The sequence below is a fragment of the Phasianus colchicus genome, chromosome 3 (genome assembly GCF_987193195.1).
Source record: "Phasianus colchicus chromosome 3, bPhaCol1.hap1.1, whole genome shotgun sequence".
Classification (NCBI taxonomy): domain Eukaryota; kingdom Metazoa; phylum Chordata; class Aves; order Galliformes; family Phasianidae; genus Phasianus; species Phasianus colchicus.
In genome coordinates this window covers 1,295,208-1,309,657 of record NC_143438.1, presented here as the reverse complement: position 1 = coordinate 1,309,657, position 14,450 = coordinate 1,295,208, and the positions used below count along the sequence as shown (strand labels likewise).

General features: G+C 40.8%; 1 protein-coding gene across 1 annotated transcript in view; it reads right to left on the bottom strand.

The window, feature by feature from the left end:
- The window catches only part of CNTNAP2 (contactin associated protein 2), a 758,846-nt gene that overhangs the window by 467,069 nt on the left and 277,327 nt on the right, over positions 1 to 14,450 (bottom strand). The window contains exon 3 of the mRNA XM_090136789.1: positions 12,145 to 12,338. Coding sequence (XP_089992915.1) covers positions 12,145 to 12,338 — 194 coding nt within the window. The remainder of the gene's footprint in view (positions 1 to 12,144; positions 12,339 to 14,450) is intronic.

Below are 14,450 nucleotides of genomic sequence, written 5' to 3'. Positions count from 1 at the left end.
TCTAAGTATAAAGCTGTTGCATTTATTTAGTTGGGTGCTAGCAATGTAAAAACACAGACATATCTGGCTAAAAAGTAGTTTGTGGAAATGCTGCTGCTTAGTCATCTTAATTTGAAAATATGTACCATTTGGGACTTGCTACACAGTTTTATGTTGATGTCTTTACATAGACCTTTTTATAGGAGCAAATGAGCTAAGAGATCACTGTCAGAATTTATCAAATGTGAGAATACTCACAAGTCCCATTTCACTAGCAAAGAATACTCAGCCTGAAAAGCAACTTCTAGAAATCTATGTTGTAATCCTTGTTAAAGGAGGCTTAACTGAAGTAGTCAGGTAGGAGAGGGCGTGATGCAGGAACAAGGAAGACACTGAAGTTTGTTGCCTGTTGTAGCTCTATACAGAGCAACTATATCAATATTGATCAGATGCAAGTAAATCTTGTCAGTAGACTGAGAAAAATACATTTTCTGACTTTAAAAATAGTTGATAGTGGGATGCTTAGATCAGCAGATAAAAAGAAAAAGAGATCTAAAAGAAAGATATCTGGAGAAAAAAAAAATGAGATATTACAGACGATAAATAGAATTCCAAAGAATTAAGTATTTTGTACTGTTTTTGTAAATTTTTGAGGATTAAAAATCATACAAGCTGTTTAAAGTCTTTAATTTAAATTTAAAGCCTTAACTTGGCCTGATTAACTGATTAACTCTTGTTCATAACTTCAGCTTTGGTGTTCAGTCATGTAACTGAATATGTAATTTGAAATGTTGTCTCTCTCAAATTGAAGAGACTGAAAAGGAGCGAGCAGACCTGGTATCTTTTTGAGGACACCTTCCCGAGAGCATAAGGAAACAGAGGAAGCAAGAAATTAGCATGGCTGATCAAGGGCCTACTAATTAAACAGATGGAAAAGAGAGGCACATATAAGCAGTGAAAACAGGGATGTGCAACCTGAAAAGAACACAGAGATGCTGTCCAAACGCAAAGAGATAAGAAAAGCTAATGCACAGATGAAACTGAACCTGATGAGAGATGTGAAGAAAAAAAAAAAGCAATCGTACAGGAACACTGATCAAAAATGGAAGGCCAGAGAGAGTGTACACACTCTGATAACTGAAATGAAAGAAATGGCTACAAAAAACTTGGAGAAGGCTGAGTTACTCAGCAAGTTCTTTACCACAGTCTTCACTGTCGGTAACTCTTCCCACATCTCTCAAGTCCACAAACCTCTAGGGAGGGAATGGGGAAGCAAAATCTCTCTCTGTAAAACAAGTCTGAGATTACCTCATGAGTCAGAGTGTGTACAAGTCCATGGGACCAAATGACATGCCTCTCAAGGTCCTGAAGGAAGTGGGTGATGTAGTTATCAAGCCACATTCAAGAAGTCACAGATGAAATCCTCAGTGATTGGAAACCAAAATATATCACTCTCTCTTTTAAGGAAAGGAGGATGGAAGGAACGAGGATACTACAAGCTGGTGAGTACCACATAGGCCTTGGAATATCATCCTGCAAGAGATGGTTAGGCACATACTATCTGAGGAGATGAGTCAAGACACCCTGCATATCTTCACTGAGGGTAGATTGGTCAGGCACAATCTCATAGCTTTCAATAATGGTAATGGCATCAGTGGACTAACGAAGGTTAGCTGATGTAATCTACCTGGATTTCTGCAAGGTCTTTCACATAGTTACATAGTTCCACACCACATTCTTAACCAAACTGGAGAAATAAGGATTTGAAGGTTGGACTATTCAATAGATAAAAGATAGGTAGGATGGTCACAGACTGATGGTTGTAGTCAATGGCTCTTTATCTTTAGGTGGAAGCTGATGACTAGTGGTGTCCCCTAGGGCTGTCTTGGGAAGAGTTAACTTTATCATAGACAGCGAGATCAAGCTTACATCCACAAGTTGGCAGACAACAAGCTGAGTGGTGCAGCTGACAGAGTAGAAAGAATGAATGCCATCCAAAGTGACCAGGACAAGATTTAAAAGTGAGCCCACATGAACCTTAAGAGTTTTAACAAGGCTGAGCACAAGGTATTACGCTCAGGTTAGGACAATTGCAGATATGTGTACAGATTGTGTATGGACTGGGAGGAGAACTCACTGAGAGCAGTCCTGTAGAAAAGGACTTGGGGATTATGGTGAATGAAAAGCTGGACATGCACCAGCAGCCCAAAAGTCCAATTGTATACTGAGCTGTATCAAGAAAAACTGGGGCAGCAGGGTGAGGGAGGTGACTTCCTCCACCACTTTTATGAGGTGTTATCTAGAGTATTTTATCCAAGCCAGGAGCCACCAGCACAAGAATCACAAAGAGCTTTTGGAGAAGATCCAAAAGAGGGCCATGAGGATGGTTAGAGGGAAAGGCCAACAAGGCTGACATCTTGGTAGGGGTCTGTTATAGACTGCCTAGCCAGAATGAAGAGATGGGAAAGGCACTCTATGAGCTACTGGCAGAAATTCTGCAATCAATAGCTCATGGGGCTCTTTAGTTTCCCTGATATATGCTAGAAATACAATACAGCACAGAGGAAGCTGTTTAGGGGGTTTCTGGAATGTGGGGAAGATAATCTCCTGACATAGCTGGTAAGAGAGCCTGCCAGGGAGATGCCTCACTAGACCTGCTGTTCACAAAGAAGAAATGGTGGGAGATGTGGTGGTCAGGATCTGTCTTGGGCAGTGTGACCATGAGACAGTAGAGCTTTTTATTCTTGGTGAGAGTAAGATCAGCAAAACTGGTCCATTTTAGCAAAGACTTTGTGTTGGTCAGCTGCATACTAGAAGCTCGCACTGAGGGAGAATTCACAGAAAGGTAAATACCACAGCACAGCACCACAAAAAGAGCCACTGGGAAGGGAGGGCACAGATCTTGAGGTACAGCAGCACCAACATGGTGTGGATGTGGGTAAGAGCAGCCGAACCCCCAAGCGTATAAAAACCAGCCACTAGAGTGCACAATCAGGACAGAAAAAGAAGGCTTGGAGCATCAGTTTACACGGACAATTAATGCAGGGCAGGCAAACAGGGTGGGCGAGTACCCTGCGTGTGCTAGAGATAAGTTCATCATTACCCACAAAGCACAGGGTTGCCACACTCTAAGTGCAGGATTATCATCCTCCAAGGACAGAGACTTAGTCATGTATACATCTGAAGGAGTTAGGGTGTCTGCCCTGTCAGCAAGGATTTTGAAAGCATGGCAAAAATGGATGGCAACAATACAGCTGTCCAGACCTCCGGCTAGGAGGCTACAGGATGAAACATGTAGATTAAGAATATTATGGGGAAGAAAAAGGAAGGGGAAAAACTACAATTCACCCATGCACACACAAGTTATTCCAAAGGAAAAACAAAAACAAATAAACAACAACAACAAAAAACAAGACAACAGTATCCCATCAGGTTGAGGAAAACACTTGTCAGGCTGGAAGCAACAACACAAATGAAAGGAATTGAAGTAAGCAAGTCCATGCATGAAACTGCAAACACAAATCCTCCATGCCTACTCCAGCCCCCCAGGTGCCTCTGCAACACAGGTATGAAGCCCTGAACGTGAAAGGAAAACCGATCTGTGGGTGATAACAGCTGACTCAGACTAGAAAAACCAACGAAACCAGTGAGTAAAAGACTTCCCTCAACATTAATACTACATGACTGAAGAAGAAAAGATCGGTATTGGTTATAAGTGATTCCTCCATACATGGAATTGAACGCCCAGTATGCTGAGCAGACCCTCTTCTTAGTGAATTCTGCTGTCTTCCCAGTATACTCAAGAGAGAGACATCACCAAGAAAATAATAGCCTGGTATGGTCAAGAGACTGCAACCCCTTACTGCTTTTCCATATGGGGAGGGATGATGCAGCTACATGTGAGTAAAGGGTGATTAAAAAGGATTTCAGGGCCTTGGGACAATGGCTGAAGGAATTGAATGCACAGATCATCTTTTCTTCTATGCCTTGAAAAGGCAGTGCTAAATACATTGTAAAAGAAGACTGTAATAAAGAGATATCTACTTGATATAACTCATTGGTATGCCAAGTTACTTTGATAGATTTTCTCTGCTTCAGCATCTTGCATTGAGTGAGACATGGAAATAAATCAATATAATCTTATCATAAAGTACTTAGCTTTGTGTTGGTGCGGTCACCAGAACTTTTTTTTTTTTTTTTTAAACAACCAAATGGCCTACATGACAGCAGATTTGAGGACACCGGTGGGGTTCACCTTTCTCAAAGGGAGAGAAGGGTTCTTGTGGAAAACTAGCTGGGCTCACTGGGAGGGCTTTAAACTAGGTCTGAAGGGGAGAGGTGGGTGGGATAGTGACCTTCCTGTGCTAAGGCGTGGGATGACATAGCTATACAAGAGGGACAGGGTGCTAGCAGGGGCCTTGAGGAACCCACTGCCTTGAGAGGTGCTGGCAACACTGCAGCACATACAAAAATCTACGATGATGAGCCAGCAACTGCTGGGGCAACAGGAGAAGGCCAAATCAAGGGAAATACTTAAAAGGAATTAAGGACTTTATCTTTTAAGGAAATGACAAGACTAGCTGCCCAGCTGAAAAGCCTCTACACCAATGTTCTCAGCTTGGGAAATATACAAGAGGAGCTGGAAGCTACTGCAGTGTAAAAAAAAAAAAAAAAAAAAAAAAAAAACAACAATATAAATGTTGTCACCAAAACCTGCTGGGATGATTCCCATGAATGTAGAGTGTTGCTATCAACCGCTACAAGCTGTTCAGAAAGGACAGGTGAGGAAGGAGGGGAATGGGGTATTGCTGTCCACATGAAAAAGGGAATAGAATGTGAAGAGTTGTCCCTAAAGAATAGTCATTGAGTCATGAGCAAGTTGAAAGCCTACGGGTGACAGTTAGAGACCAAGGCAGCAAAGGGAGCCTTGTGATCAGTGTCTATTGATCCAGTCAAGTAGAGCCTGTCAATGATACCTTCTACCTCCAGCTACAAGAGGCATTTGCAATTGCAATTGCCCATCCTATTGGGGGACTTCAACCACCCAAACATCTGCTGGAAAAGTGGCACATCGAGCTGTAGACAATTCAAGAGAATCCTGGAATGCATTAAGGATAACTTCCTGGGTCATGTAATTATGATGGCATCACCAGGGGACACATAACATCAGACCTGTTACTCACCAATACAAATGAAATAATTGGTGAAATCGGAATTGGAAGCTTCCTGGGCTGTAGTGATCATGCTATAGTTCAGTTCACACTCTAGAGGCATATGAGACCTTACATTCTAGGAAAGCTATGTTCCAGCTCTTCAGGGAGTTAGTCACCAGAACACCCTGGGAAATTGTCCTCATGGGCACAGGTGCAGAGCAGAGCTGTCAGATCTTTAAGGAAGCTTTCCTCAGTATGCAAGAGCTCTTCATCCCCAGGTGTAGCAAGTCAGGAAAGGAAGGCAAGAGACCGGCATGGCTGACTGAACCAGAACTTGCTGGTCAAACTGAAGAGCAAGAAGAAAAGGCACAGGTGGTGGAAACAGGGACCTGGGTAGGATACCTGGGTAGAGTAGAAGGAAGCTGCTAGGCTGTGTAGCAATGGGGTCAGAAAAAACATGGCCCAGTTTGAACTAAACTAGCAAGGGATGCCAAGAAGAGCAAGAAAGGTCTCTACATGTACCTCACCCAGAAAAGGAAAGTCCCCAGTGAGTAACACAGGCAGGCTGATGACAACAGACAAGGAGAAGGCTGAAGTACTTAAGTTTTTGGCCTGTCTTCTCTGATAACTGCTCATCACACAGCTCTCAAATGTTTGGTTTGGTAGAAGGAGATCAGGGAAGCAATGTCCCTCCCATTGCAAGCAAAGAGCAAGTTCATGACCATCCTTGGAACCTGAATATCCACAAGCCTATGGGTACCAATTAGATGCAATCCAGTGATCAGAGAGAATTAGCTGATGTAGTTGCCAAACCACTCTCTACGATATTTTAAAAGTCATGGAAATTAGGTGAAGTCCCTGGGGACTGGTAAAAAGGCAACATTACATCCATTTTTAAGAAGAGCAAAAAAGGATGACCCTGGGAACTACTGACATGCCAGTCTCACCTCTGTGCTGTGGAAGATCATGAAACAGATCCTCCTGGAAGCTATGCTAAAGCATATGGAAGACAGGGAGGTGATATGGGAGAATCCATGGCTTCACCAAGGGCAAATCCTGCTTGACCAACCTACTGGCCTTCTATGATGGTGTCACTGTGTCAATGGACAAGGGAAGAGCCATTGATGTCACCTGTGTGGATTTCAGTAAGGCCTTTGACATGGTACCCCAAAACATCCTTCTCTCCAAATTGGAAATGTACGGATTTGATGGATGGACTGTTTGATGGACAAAGAACTGGCTGCAGAATCAAGTCCAAAGAGCTGTGACCAGTGGCTCACTGTATGGATGGAGATAAGTGATGAGTATTGTCCCCAAGGAGTCATTACTGGGACTGATACTCTTCAATATCTTCATCAATTACATTGACAGTGAAGTTGAGTGAACCCTCAGCAAGCTTTCTGATGGCACAGAAAGTGTGATACAATTGACACACCTGAGGGATGGAGTACCACTCAGACTTGAGTAGTGGGCCCAGTTGAAGCCCTCATGAGGTTCAACAAATCCAAATGCAAGATTTTGCATCTGGTTTGAGGCAACACTCACTATGAACACAAGTTAGGGGACTGAAAGGGTTGAACAAAATCCTGCCAAAAAGGACCAGGGGGTACTGGTGGATGAGAAGCAAGATGTGAGCCACCAATGTGCACTCGCAGCCCAGCAAGCCAATATCCTGGGCTGCACCAAAATCTAGCAGACTGAGGGAGGTGATACTGCCCCTCTACTCTGGTGAGATCTGACCTGGAGTACAGCACTGAGCTATGTAGTCTTCAGTACAGGAGAGATGTATACCTGTTGGAGCACATCCAGAGGAGGCTAAGAAGAATGATCCAAGAGATGGAACACCTCTCCTATGAGAAGGAAGAGCTGGGACTCTTCAATCTAAAGGAGAGAAGGCTCCAAGGTTACCTGAGAGCAGCCTTTCAGTATTGAAAGTGAAGCTGCAGAAAAGAAGGGGACAGACTCATGAGCGGGATTTGTGGTGACAGAACAAGGGGAAATGATTTTAAACTTACAAGAGGGGAGGTTTATGTTTTCTTTTACTGTGAAGGTGGTGAAGCACTGGAACAAATTGCTCAGAGATGTGGTGGGTGCTCCATCCCTGGAGACTTTCAAGGTGAAGTTGGATCAGGCTCTGAGCAATCTGATCCAGCTGTGGATGTCCCTGTTCATTGTAGTGGAGCTGGACTGGATGGGCTTTAGAAGTCCCTTCCCGACTCCAAGGATTCTATGATTCTGATTATGGTAACATTTGTAATGTTACCATAAATAGGTAACACTGAATGTGCTCAAACATATTCAAAAAAGAAGTTATATTATTTCCCTTAACAGATTCCACACAGAGAAAATTTAGAAAATAAGCTTCTTTATAATAGCACAGATATGCTATTATACAGATAGATACAATTTATCTATCAAGTCCTTTTCCATAGGGTTTTGAAAAACTTGTCAGTGTCAGTCTGAATTTCAGAAGGTTTCTCATTAATGCCTTTATTTTTTTTTTTTTTAATAAATAGAATGGCAGTGAGTGTTACATCAGTTCAAAGAGATTTAAGCTCCACTATATCAAAATAAACATTTTCCTGCATCCACATACTTTCAGTTATTGGTGCTCAATGCATAGGTTAGCAGCATGCACCAAGTGTTAAGCCTTATTGAGTTCAGTGAGAATTACAACTCATTCGCTCAGTACAGCTGTAAGATGATATACTGGCAGTTGCAAGTAAAAAGAGCAATCCTTATAAAATCAAGCTGTGGTAGATAAGGATTCAGAACCATGGTAGCCAGATAAGACATTTTCTGATGAAATTAATGAAACACAGGTTATTTCATGAGGAAAAAAAAAAAAAAAAAAAAAATCCACATGGAAGAGATGTTTGAATTTGAAAACAAAGTTTTTCTAGTAATAAAATATCCAGAGAATTAAGAGCCAGTAAAAGTGATTCTGGTCACTTAGCAGGTTTTGCTATGGAGATAGAGACATACCAGACATAAAAATCCTGCCAGACACAATACATCAGGGCATCCTTAAATACAGAACAGCAATAAATTCACATTATTTCCAAACAACCTCAGGGCCTTACAATAAACACTAGTCAAAACATTCCCATTAATGTATCAAAGCTTCTCTGCCTAGGGCTGCACAGTGTATGATATTCTAATAGCAACCCAGCAACAAACAGCAATACACATACTATTTTAATCTCATTTCATATTCCTAAAGTGTTCCCATAACCGTACATTGAAAATATATTTTAAATATAACTTTAATTGGTTTAATATAAGTACTTCTATTGAATTAAATTAAGAAGAGAAGAAGCCACTCATCTAGCAAATGCTTCTGTGATGTAAGCTTCTACTCAAGATCTTACTGTACCCAGACAGATGCAGCAAGTATCAAACTGGAAAAAAAAAAAAAAAAAGAAAAAGAAAAAGAAAAGAAAAAAAAATCTTTTCTAACATATTTCAAAAATATTGTTTAAAGTCATAAAAAAGAAAAAGATGGATTTCCATGAAAAAAACAGCGACAGTTTTTGCTAAACAAGTAATTCTTGTATATCCTAGTAGAATGTGTATATACTAGAATGAATTCCTTCTTCACTGGAAGATACTATACACAAGTTCTTTGTATTCCCAGGGCACATGAGAGATACTGAGAGATACTGTTTAGGACTCCTCCTCAAAGCTTGCTATGAGAGACTATGTGGGATCCCTTATCTCAAGGACTGTCTGAGCCTTTGTCTCAAGGCTTACATGAAAGCCCACAGTCATTTCCTGTCTTGCCAGTCCTGCCTATGCATGATTGCCAGGGGAAACGAAGATAAAACCAGAAAGAAAAACTGGTTCTGACAGGGTCCAAGGTATGGCCAAGCAACCTTCTGGGTGTGGATCTCAGAGGAGTACTGTGCCCAGGTTGGAGCCTGCAGTACAAGAAAGACAGAGCTGTTAGAGAGGGTCCAGAGGTGAGCCACAAAGATGATCAGGGAGCTGGAGCACCTCCCCTACCAAGACAGGCTGAAGGAGCTGGGCTTGTTCAGCCTGGAGAAAAGAAAGCTGCGGGGTGACCTCATTGCAGCCTTTCAATACCTAAAGGGAGCCTACAAACAGAGGGGGAGTCAACTCTTTGAAAGGATAGATAGTGGCAGGACAAGGGGAAATGGCTTTAAGTTGAGAGAGGGAAGATTTCGGTTGGATGTCAGGGGGAAGTTCTTTACTATGGGTGTGGATGTGTTCAGGGCCAGATTGGATGGGGCCCTCGGCAACCTGGTCTAGTATTAAATGTGGAGGTTGGTGGCCCTGCCTGTAGCAGGCGGGTTGGCGATTCATGATCCTTAAGGTCCCTTCCAACCCTGGCCATTCTGTGATTCTGTGAGACTGACCAGCTGAGAGGGAAAACATATGCTGCTCATGTGCTGTTACTTAGGAATCCAAGATTGCCAAGAATGCAAAGGGCAGTATAAATGACTCTTCGGACAAAGGGCTTGAGAGAGATAGAGAGAATCCTCCCAACTGACATTAGGATATCCTCATACCAATGGAATGCCACTGGAATCCACAGAAATGACTACCTCTTGCTTTCTATAAAGAACCCTTGCTTTTATTTCTTACATTTTCACTATTTACTGTGTTATTCAATATCATATCTGTTTCAGTATTAAGAATTGCTGAAATTTGCATTTCTGTTTTCATTTTTTCTCCTTTGATTTCTCCTTTAAATTTACTTTTGTCTGGAAACAACTATACTCAGGTATGGAACTGATGGAACACAGGAACTATATAGCATGAAATACACCTTTCTCTCACAGATATTAAAAAAAAAAAAAAAAAAAAAAAAAAGAATTGAAATACACAAATCCAAAGGGAAAGACAAAGTACTGTGCAATAAGATTTCTAAGCGTATTCTCTATTTTCAGGATTACTGCAGTCACTACAGCCAGGAAGAATATGAATTTGAGTTTAAATTTCCTATGCTGGCTATGCTTGTCTTACGGAGTCTGACTTGGCCATTGCACTTACAGGATCTACCTTACAGAGTCATTTTGTACAAGAAATTTAAAAAACAAAACAGAACAAAACAAAACGGGAAATTCTTCACCATCCCATTTCCACACTGGCAAGTCTGTCTCATGATGCTACTACAATTGTCCAGAAAACTTTCCTCATGCTCAGGCACCTTTCCTGTCTTTGCAACTTACTAACAGTTAATAAATACGGTACATTCAAGATTAAAAAGAGGTGAGAATATCACTTCATAAAATAAAATTCTGTTTAGGAAAATTAAAGTCAATACTCTAGTGATGTGGGTTGTTTTTTTTTTTTTGGTTGTTGTTTGTGTTTGTTTTGTTGTTGTTGTTTTTGTTTATTTGTTTTTGGATAATCTGGGATAGCTTGTGATTTTTATACATTCTCAAGATACAGGACATAAAGAGCAGCTGTACTGCATCTACCAGCTTGCGAAGCAAGTACAAACACAAAGTGCAGAGTTCTGCACAACTCATCACATACTGCTGTAGGTTATAATTACGTTCTGTAACACAAATAATTTCCCCTGAATTCACTAAACATTGCTAATTGCTAATAAATAGATACATGAAATATTTCCTTACAGAAAAGCTGTCAGTATTTCTGTATTAAGATACAATATAAGAATAAATCTTTCAATAAAGCCCTCAGAAATACTGTCTGTTTTGGAAACAGTCACAGCTGGGACAAAAATCACCAAATCACATACTGCTGAAAGATTTTTCCTCCCAGGTATTAAGAACAGATTATTCCTGTATTATTAAGCCTGACTGTCCTGCTTTATATATCTCTCAGACAGTCAGCTTCATAGTCCTCTTTCTCATTCCCTTGAGAGAAATTCATAATTTCAGTAGTAGTTCCTTTTTCTACCTCTAAGATAATACAAACACTAAAGTCTATCAGTATTTTTATATACATAATAGCCCTTGAAAGTAAAACCTTTTATATTCAAAGTGTAAGCATGAACTTTATTTCCTCCCAAGATGAACGAGATCCTTACAATGCAATTCCTAAAAAATCTAAAAAAATCTAAAGCAGTTTTCCTCTTCACTCCTGCTTCCACCCATCTCCAGCTTTTCATTTTCAGAATCCAGTCTACCACAGAGAATGCGTTTTCAATAAGTTTCAATGCTCTAATAAAAAGCAAGTCTGCCTGTATATACTCCACATATTAAGAAAGTTCCTGTAACACAAACCAAACCACTGACCTCATGCTGCATCTTTGATGTTCATTTTTAATAGACCATAATAAAGGACAGATCTGACAAAAACAAATCTAAAATATAACAAAATTAAAGCTTGTCTGATTTTACAGTACTCCTCCAATGAAACGTAGTAGTTAATCAATTCAATTTGGTTTCAGAAATAATTCTGTTGTTCTCAAAGTATACTTTTTCAAAAGATCATCCATCTAAATTAACCACTATGAGAACAGACATGTCAAATAATAGCTGTCATTTTTTGTCAGCAGAATAGAAGCAACTGTTTTCAAAAAGAAGGAAATTAGCAGCTTATCTATGAAAACATAAAAAAAAAGAAAAAAAAAAAAAAGCAGGACCAAATTATATGCTTCTCTCTAAAATTATTACAGCAAACAGATTCCTTTAACTTCAATATGGAAAACACCACATACATTAAAAACATACACATACACAAAGAACAAGCCACTTTTCAAAATAAAATATTGGAGCAGAATTCTCAGAACCATTTCTGTGCCTCACTTTTATCCTATGTAAATCGAAACAGTGGAACAACAACAACAAAAAAGTTGCTATGCATCTTTAATAACTGCTATCATCCCAAGTGAGATATTGCTGAGGCCTAGATAGGTCTCTTGGAAACAGCTACATCTTGAATTACCACATTTTGAGCTATTCTGTTCTGTCCTCACAAATACCATACTAATGAAATATAGAAGTGTATAGACCCTAAAAATGCAATCAATCAACATGATTACAGCATACACTTTCATTGCATACCAACGACTTACCCAGATATTTCCATCCTGATGGTAAGGCTTCCAGTTTCTCCCTGTATCACTACAGAGCATCCGATACTGAGTAACCCAGTCAGAACTGCTATACCTGCCTTGAGTTGCGATAGCACTGATCTGCTTCCTATTACCAAAATCCACCTGCAGCCACTGATAATGATCACTGTCTGATGGAGACCAGCCTCCTGCACCTGTTGGGTTGAAACAGAAGAGAGACGTAGACCTCAGACACTTACTTTGAAGGGAACACATTGTGAAGATGTTGATTGCTGGAAGGCAGACCAGCTGTGAGAAGTATAATAGAAAAAAGCATAAATGTACAAAAGAAATATGATTGCTTTTTTTTTAAAAAAATGCATCTTCAATATAAATTCAAATGCATTAACTCTGTTGACTTAATCATTTTATGATGTAGTTATAATGATTTAATGGGTTGCTTGCTAGAGACTCAATATGTTTATTATGCCGTAATTACACTTTATTAGTTTTTGCCACATTATAATTGTTCAAAGGCTGACTAATTTGCCATGAAATTCTTTGTTAGAGTCAGTTGACACAAATCAGTAACAATCTCAGGATTTCATAAGCACTTGAAACAGCATTTCACATTAAAGAGATAATACTGATCAAGAGTCTGCCCTCCAGGACAAGATACAGGCTGTATTCCTATCCTGGATCAACACTGCAGCTTGCACTGGGGTATGACCTAGCCAACATTAGGCACCGAAGGGGAGGAGGGGGGGAAGGGTCTTGATCTACCATAGGGACTTGATAAGGGTCCCCTTAGCAATGAAGACCAGAGTGTTGACCACAATGTCAGTAGGTCATGTACTGATTATTAGAGGGACTACTGAGCCTCCTACTCCAATAATCTCCCCCAAGTCGCAAGTAGGCCACACCACTGCGGTCCTACCTGCACCTTCCAAGGCCATTTTATTCTATGGGTACCCAGTTCTAGATTCTCAGGGGCAGGGAGCAGATTAGTTTCATTGCCAATTTGGGGTCTGACCCAATTATCGGTGCCCGTAATTTGGATCCTAAGGAGGGAGGCCCATGTTGTCCATAGCATTTTCGGGGCACTGGGTCTGTTGTCTCTAGGCCTTTCATTCAGGTCCTGCAGGGTTTCATAGAGTCTCTGTCCACTTTTGCAGGGACTGAGAGGCTGTCTTCAAGGCCACCTTATGAATACCATTATAGCATCCAATAAGAACTGCCCCTGTCAGATTATATGGCAGGTGGAATTGTCATTCAATGTTGTCTTCTTCTGCCCAGCATTGTATTACAGTACCAGTAAAATGTGTCCCTTGGTCTCTATCAATGACTTGAGGTGTCCCATAGGCAGTCACCAGCTTAGTAAGTGCCTTGATGGTACAGGCCTGATTCACTCTCAGCACTGGATAGGCCTGCATTAGCCCACTTGCCATGCTGACACAAATCAGGGCATATCTTCCGCCTCACACCGAGGAAGGAGCCCAGAGTAATCTACCTGCCACTGCTAGAGATGACTGTGTCCTCTAGCAAGATGGACTGTTGTTTCAGACAACAATCTCAGCCTCATTTTGGAGCAACCATCACAGTCTCGGCATGCCTCGGCAATATCAGATAGTTGTATGGGCAACCCCCATGCTTTAGCAGCTGCCCATATCGTCTTTTGTCGAGCACGCTGCAGCTTCTGATGTAACCAGCAGGCAATGTACTCAGATGGTGAATTCTCAATCCATCAAACTCAAGCCAGTGTGTCAGCTTCATCACTTCCTGGTGACTTTGGGGGTTGGTGACCAGCGGTAGACATATACAGTCCTGTGTTTAACTGCATTCCATATGTCTAACCACAAATCTTTGCCCCATATTGGTTGGGCATGGATAGTCCATTCATGGATGGACCACTGCGCAGTCCAAAGAGTGAATGCCTGGTACACAGCCCAACTATCTGTGCAGATATTCATGATATCATCACTGGGTTCCTTGGTTATAACCATCCACATGGCTCACGGTTCTGCACATTAGCTACACTGACCATCCCCCTCTTCAACTTAGCCCTCTTAAAAGGAAAAAGCTTAGCTATAATTATATTATTAAATTTATAATGCAATGCAATTTTATTTTAGTGGATTCATAATGCTGAGTCAGATTTTGAAACTGACAAATGTTCATGCCTTGTAAATTAAAACTAGGTTTGTGAAAGCATTTACCTACAAATCCATTGAACAGTTGGTTCAGAAAATATCCATTTGGGAAAACTTGGGCGCTTAAATTTCTCTTTCTTTCACTTACGTTTTAGGAGAGTCAGAAAATTTTCTTCA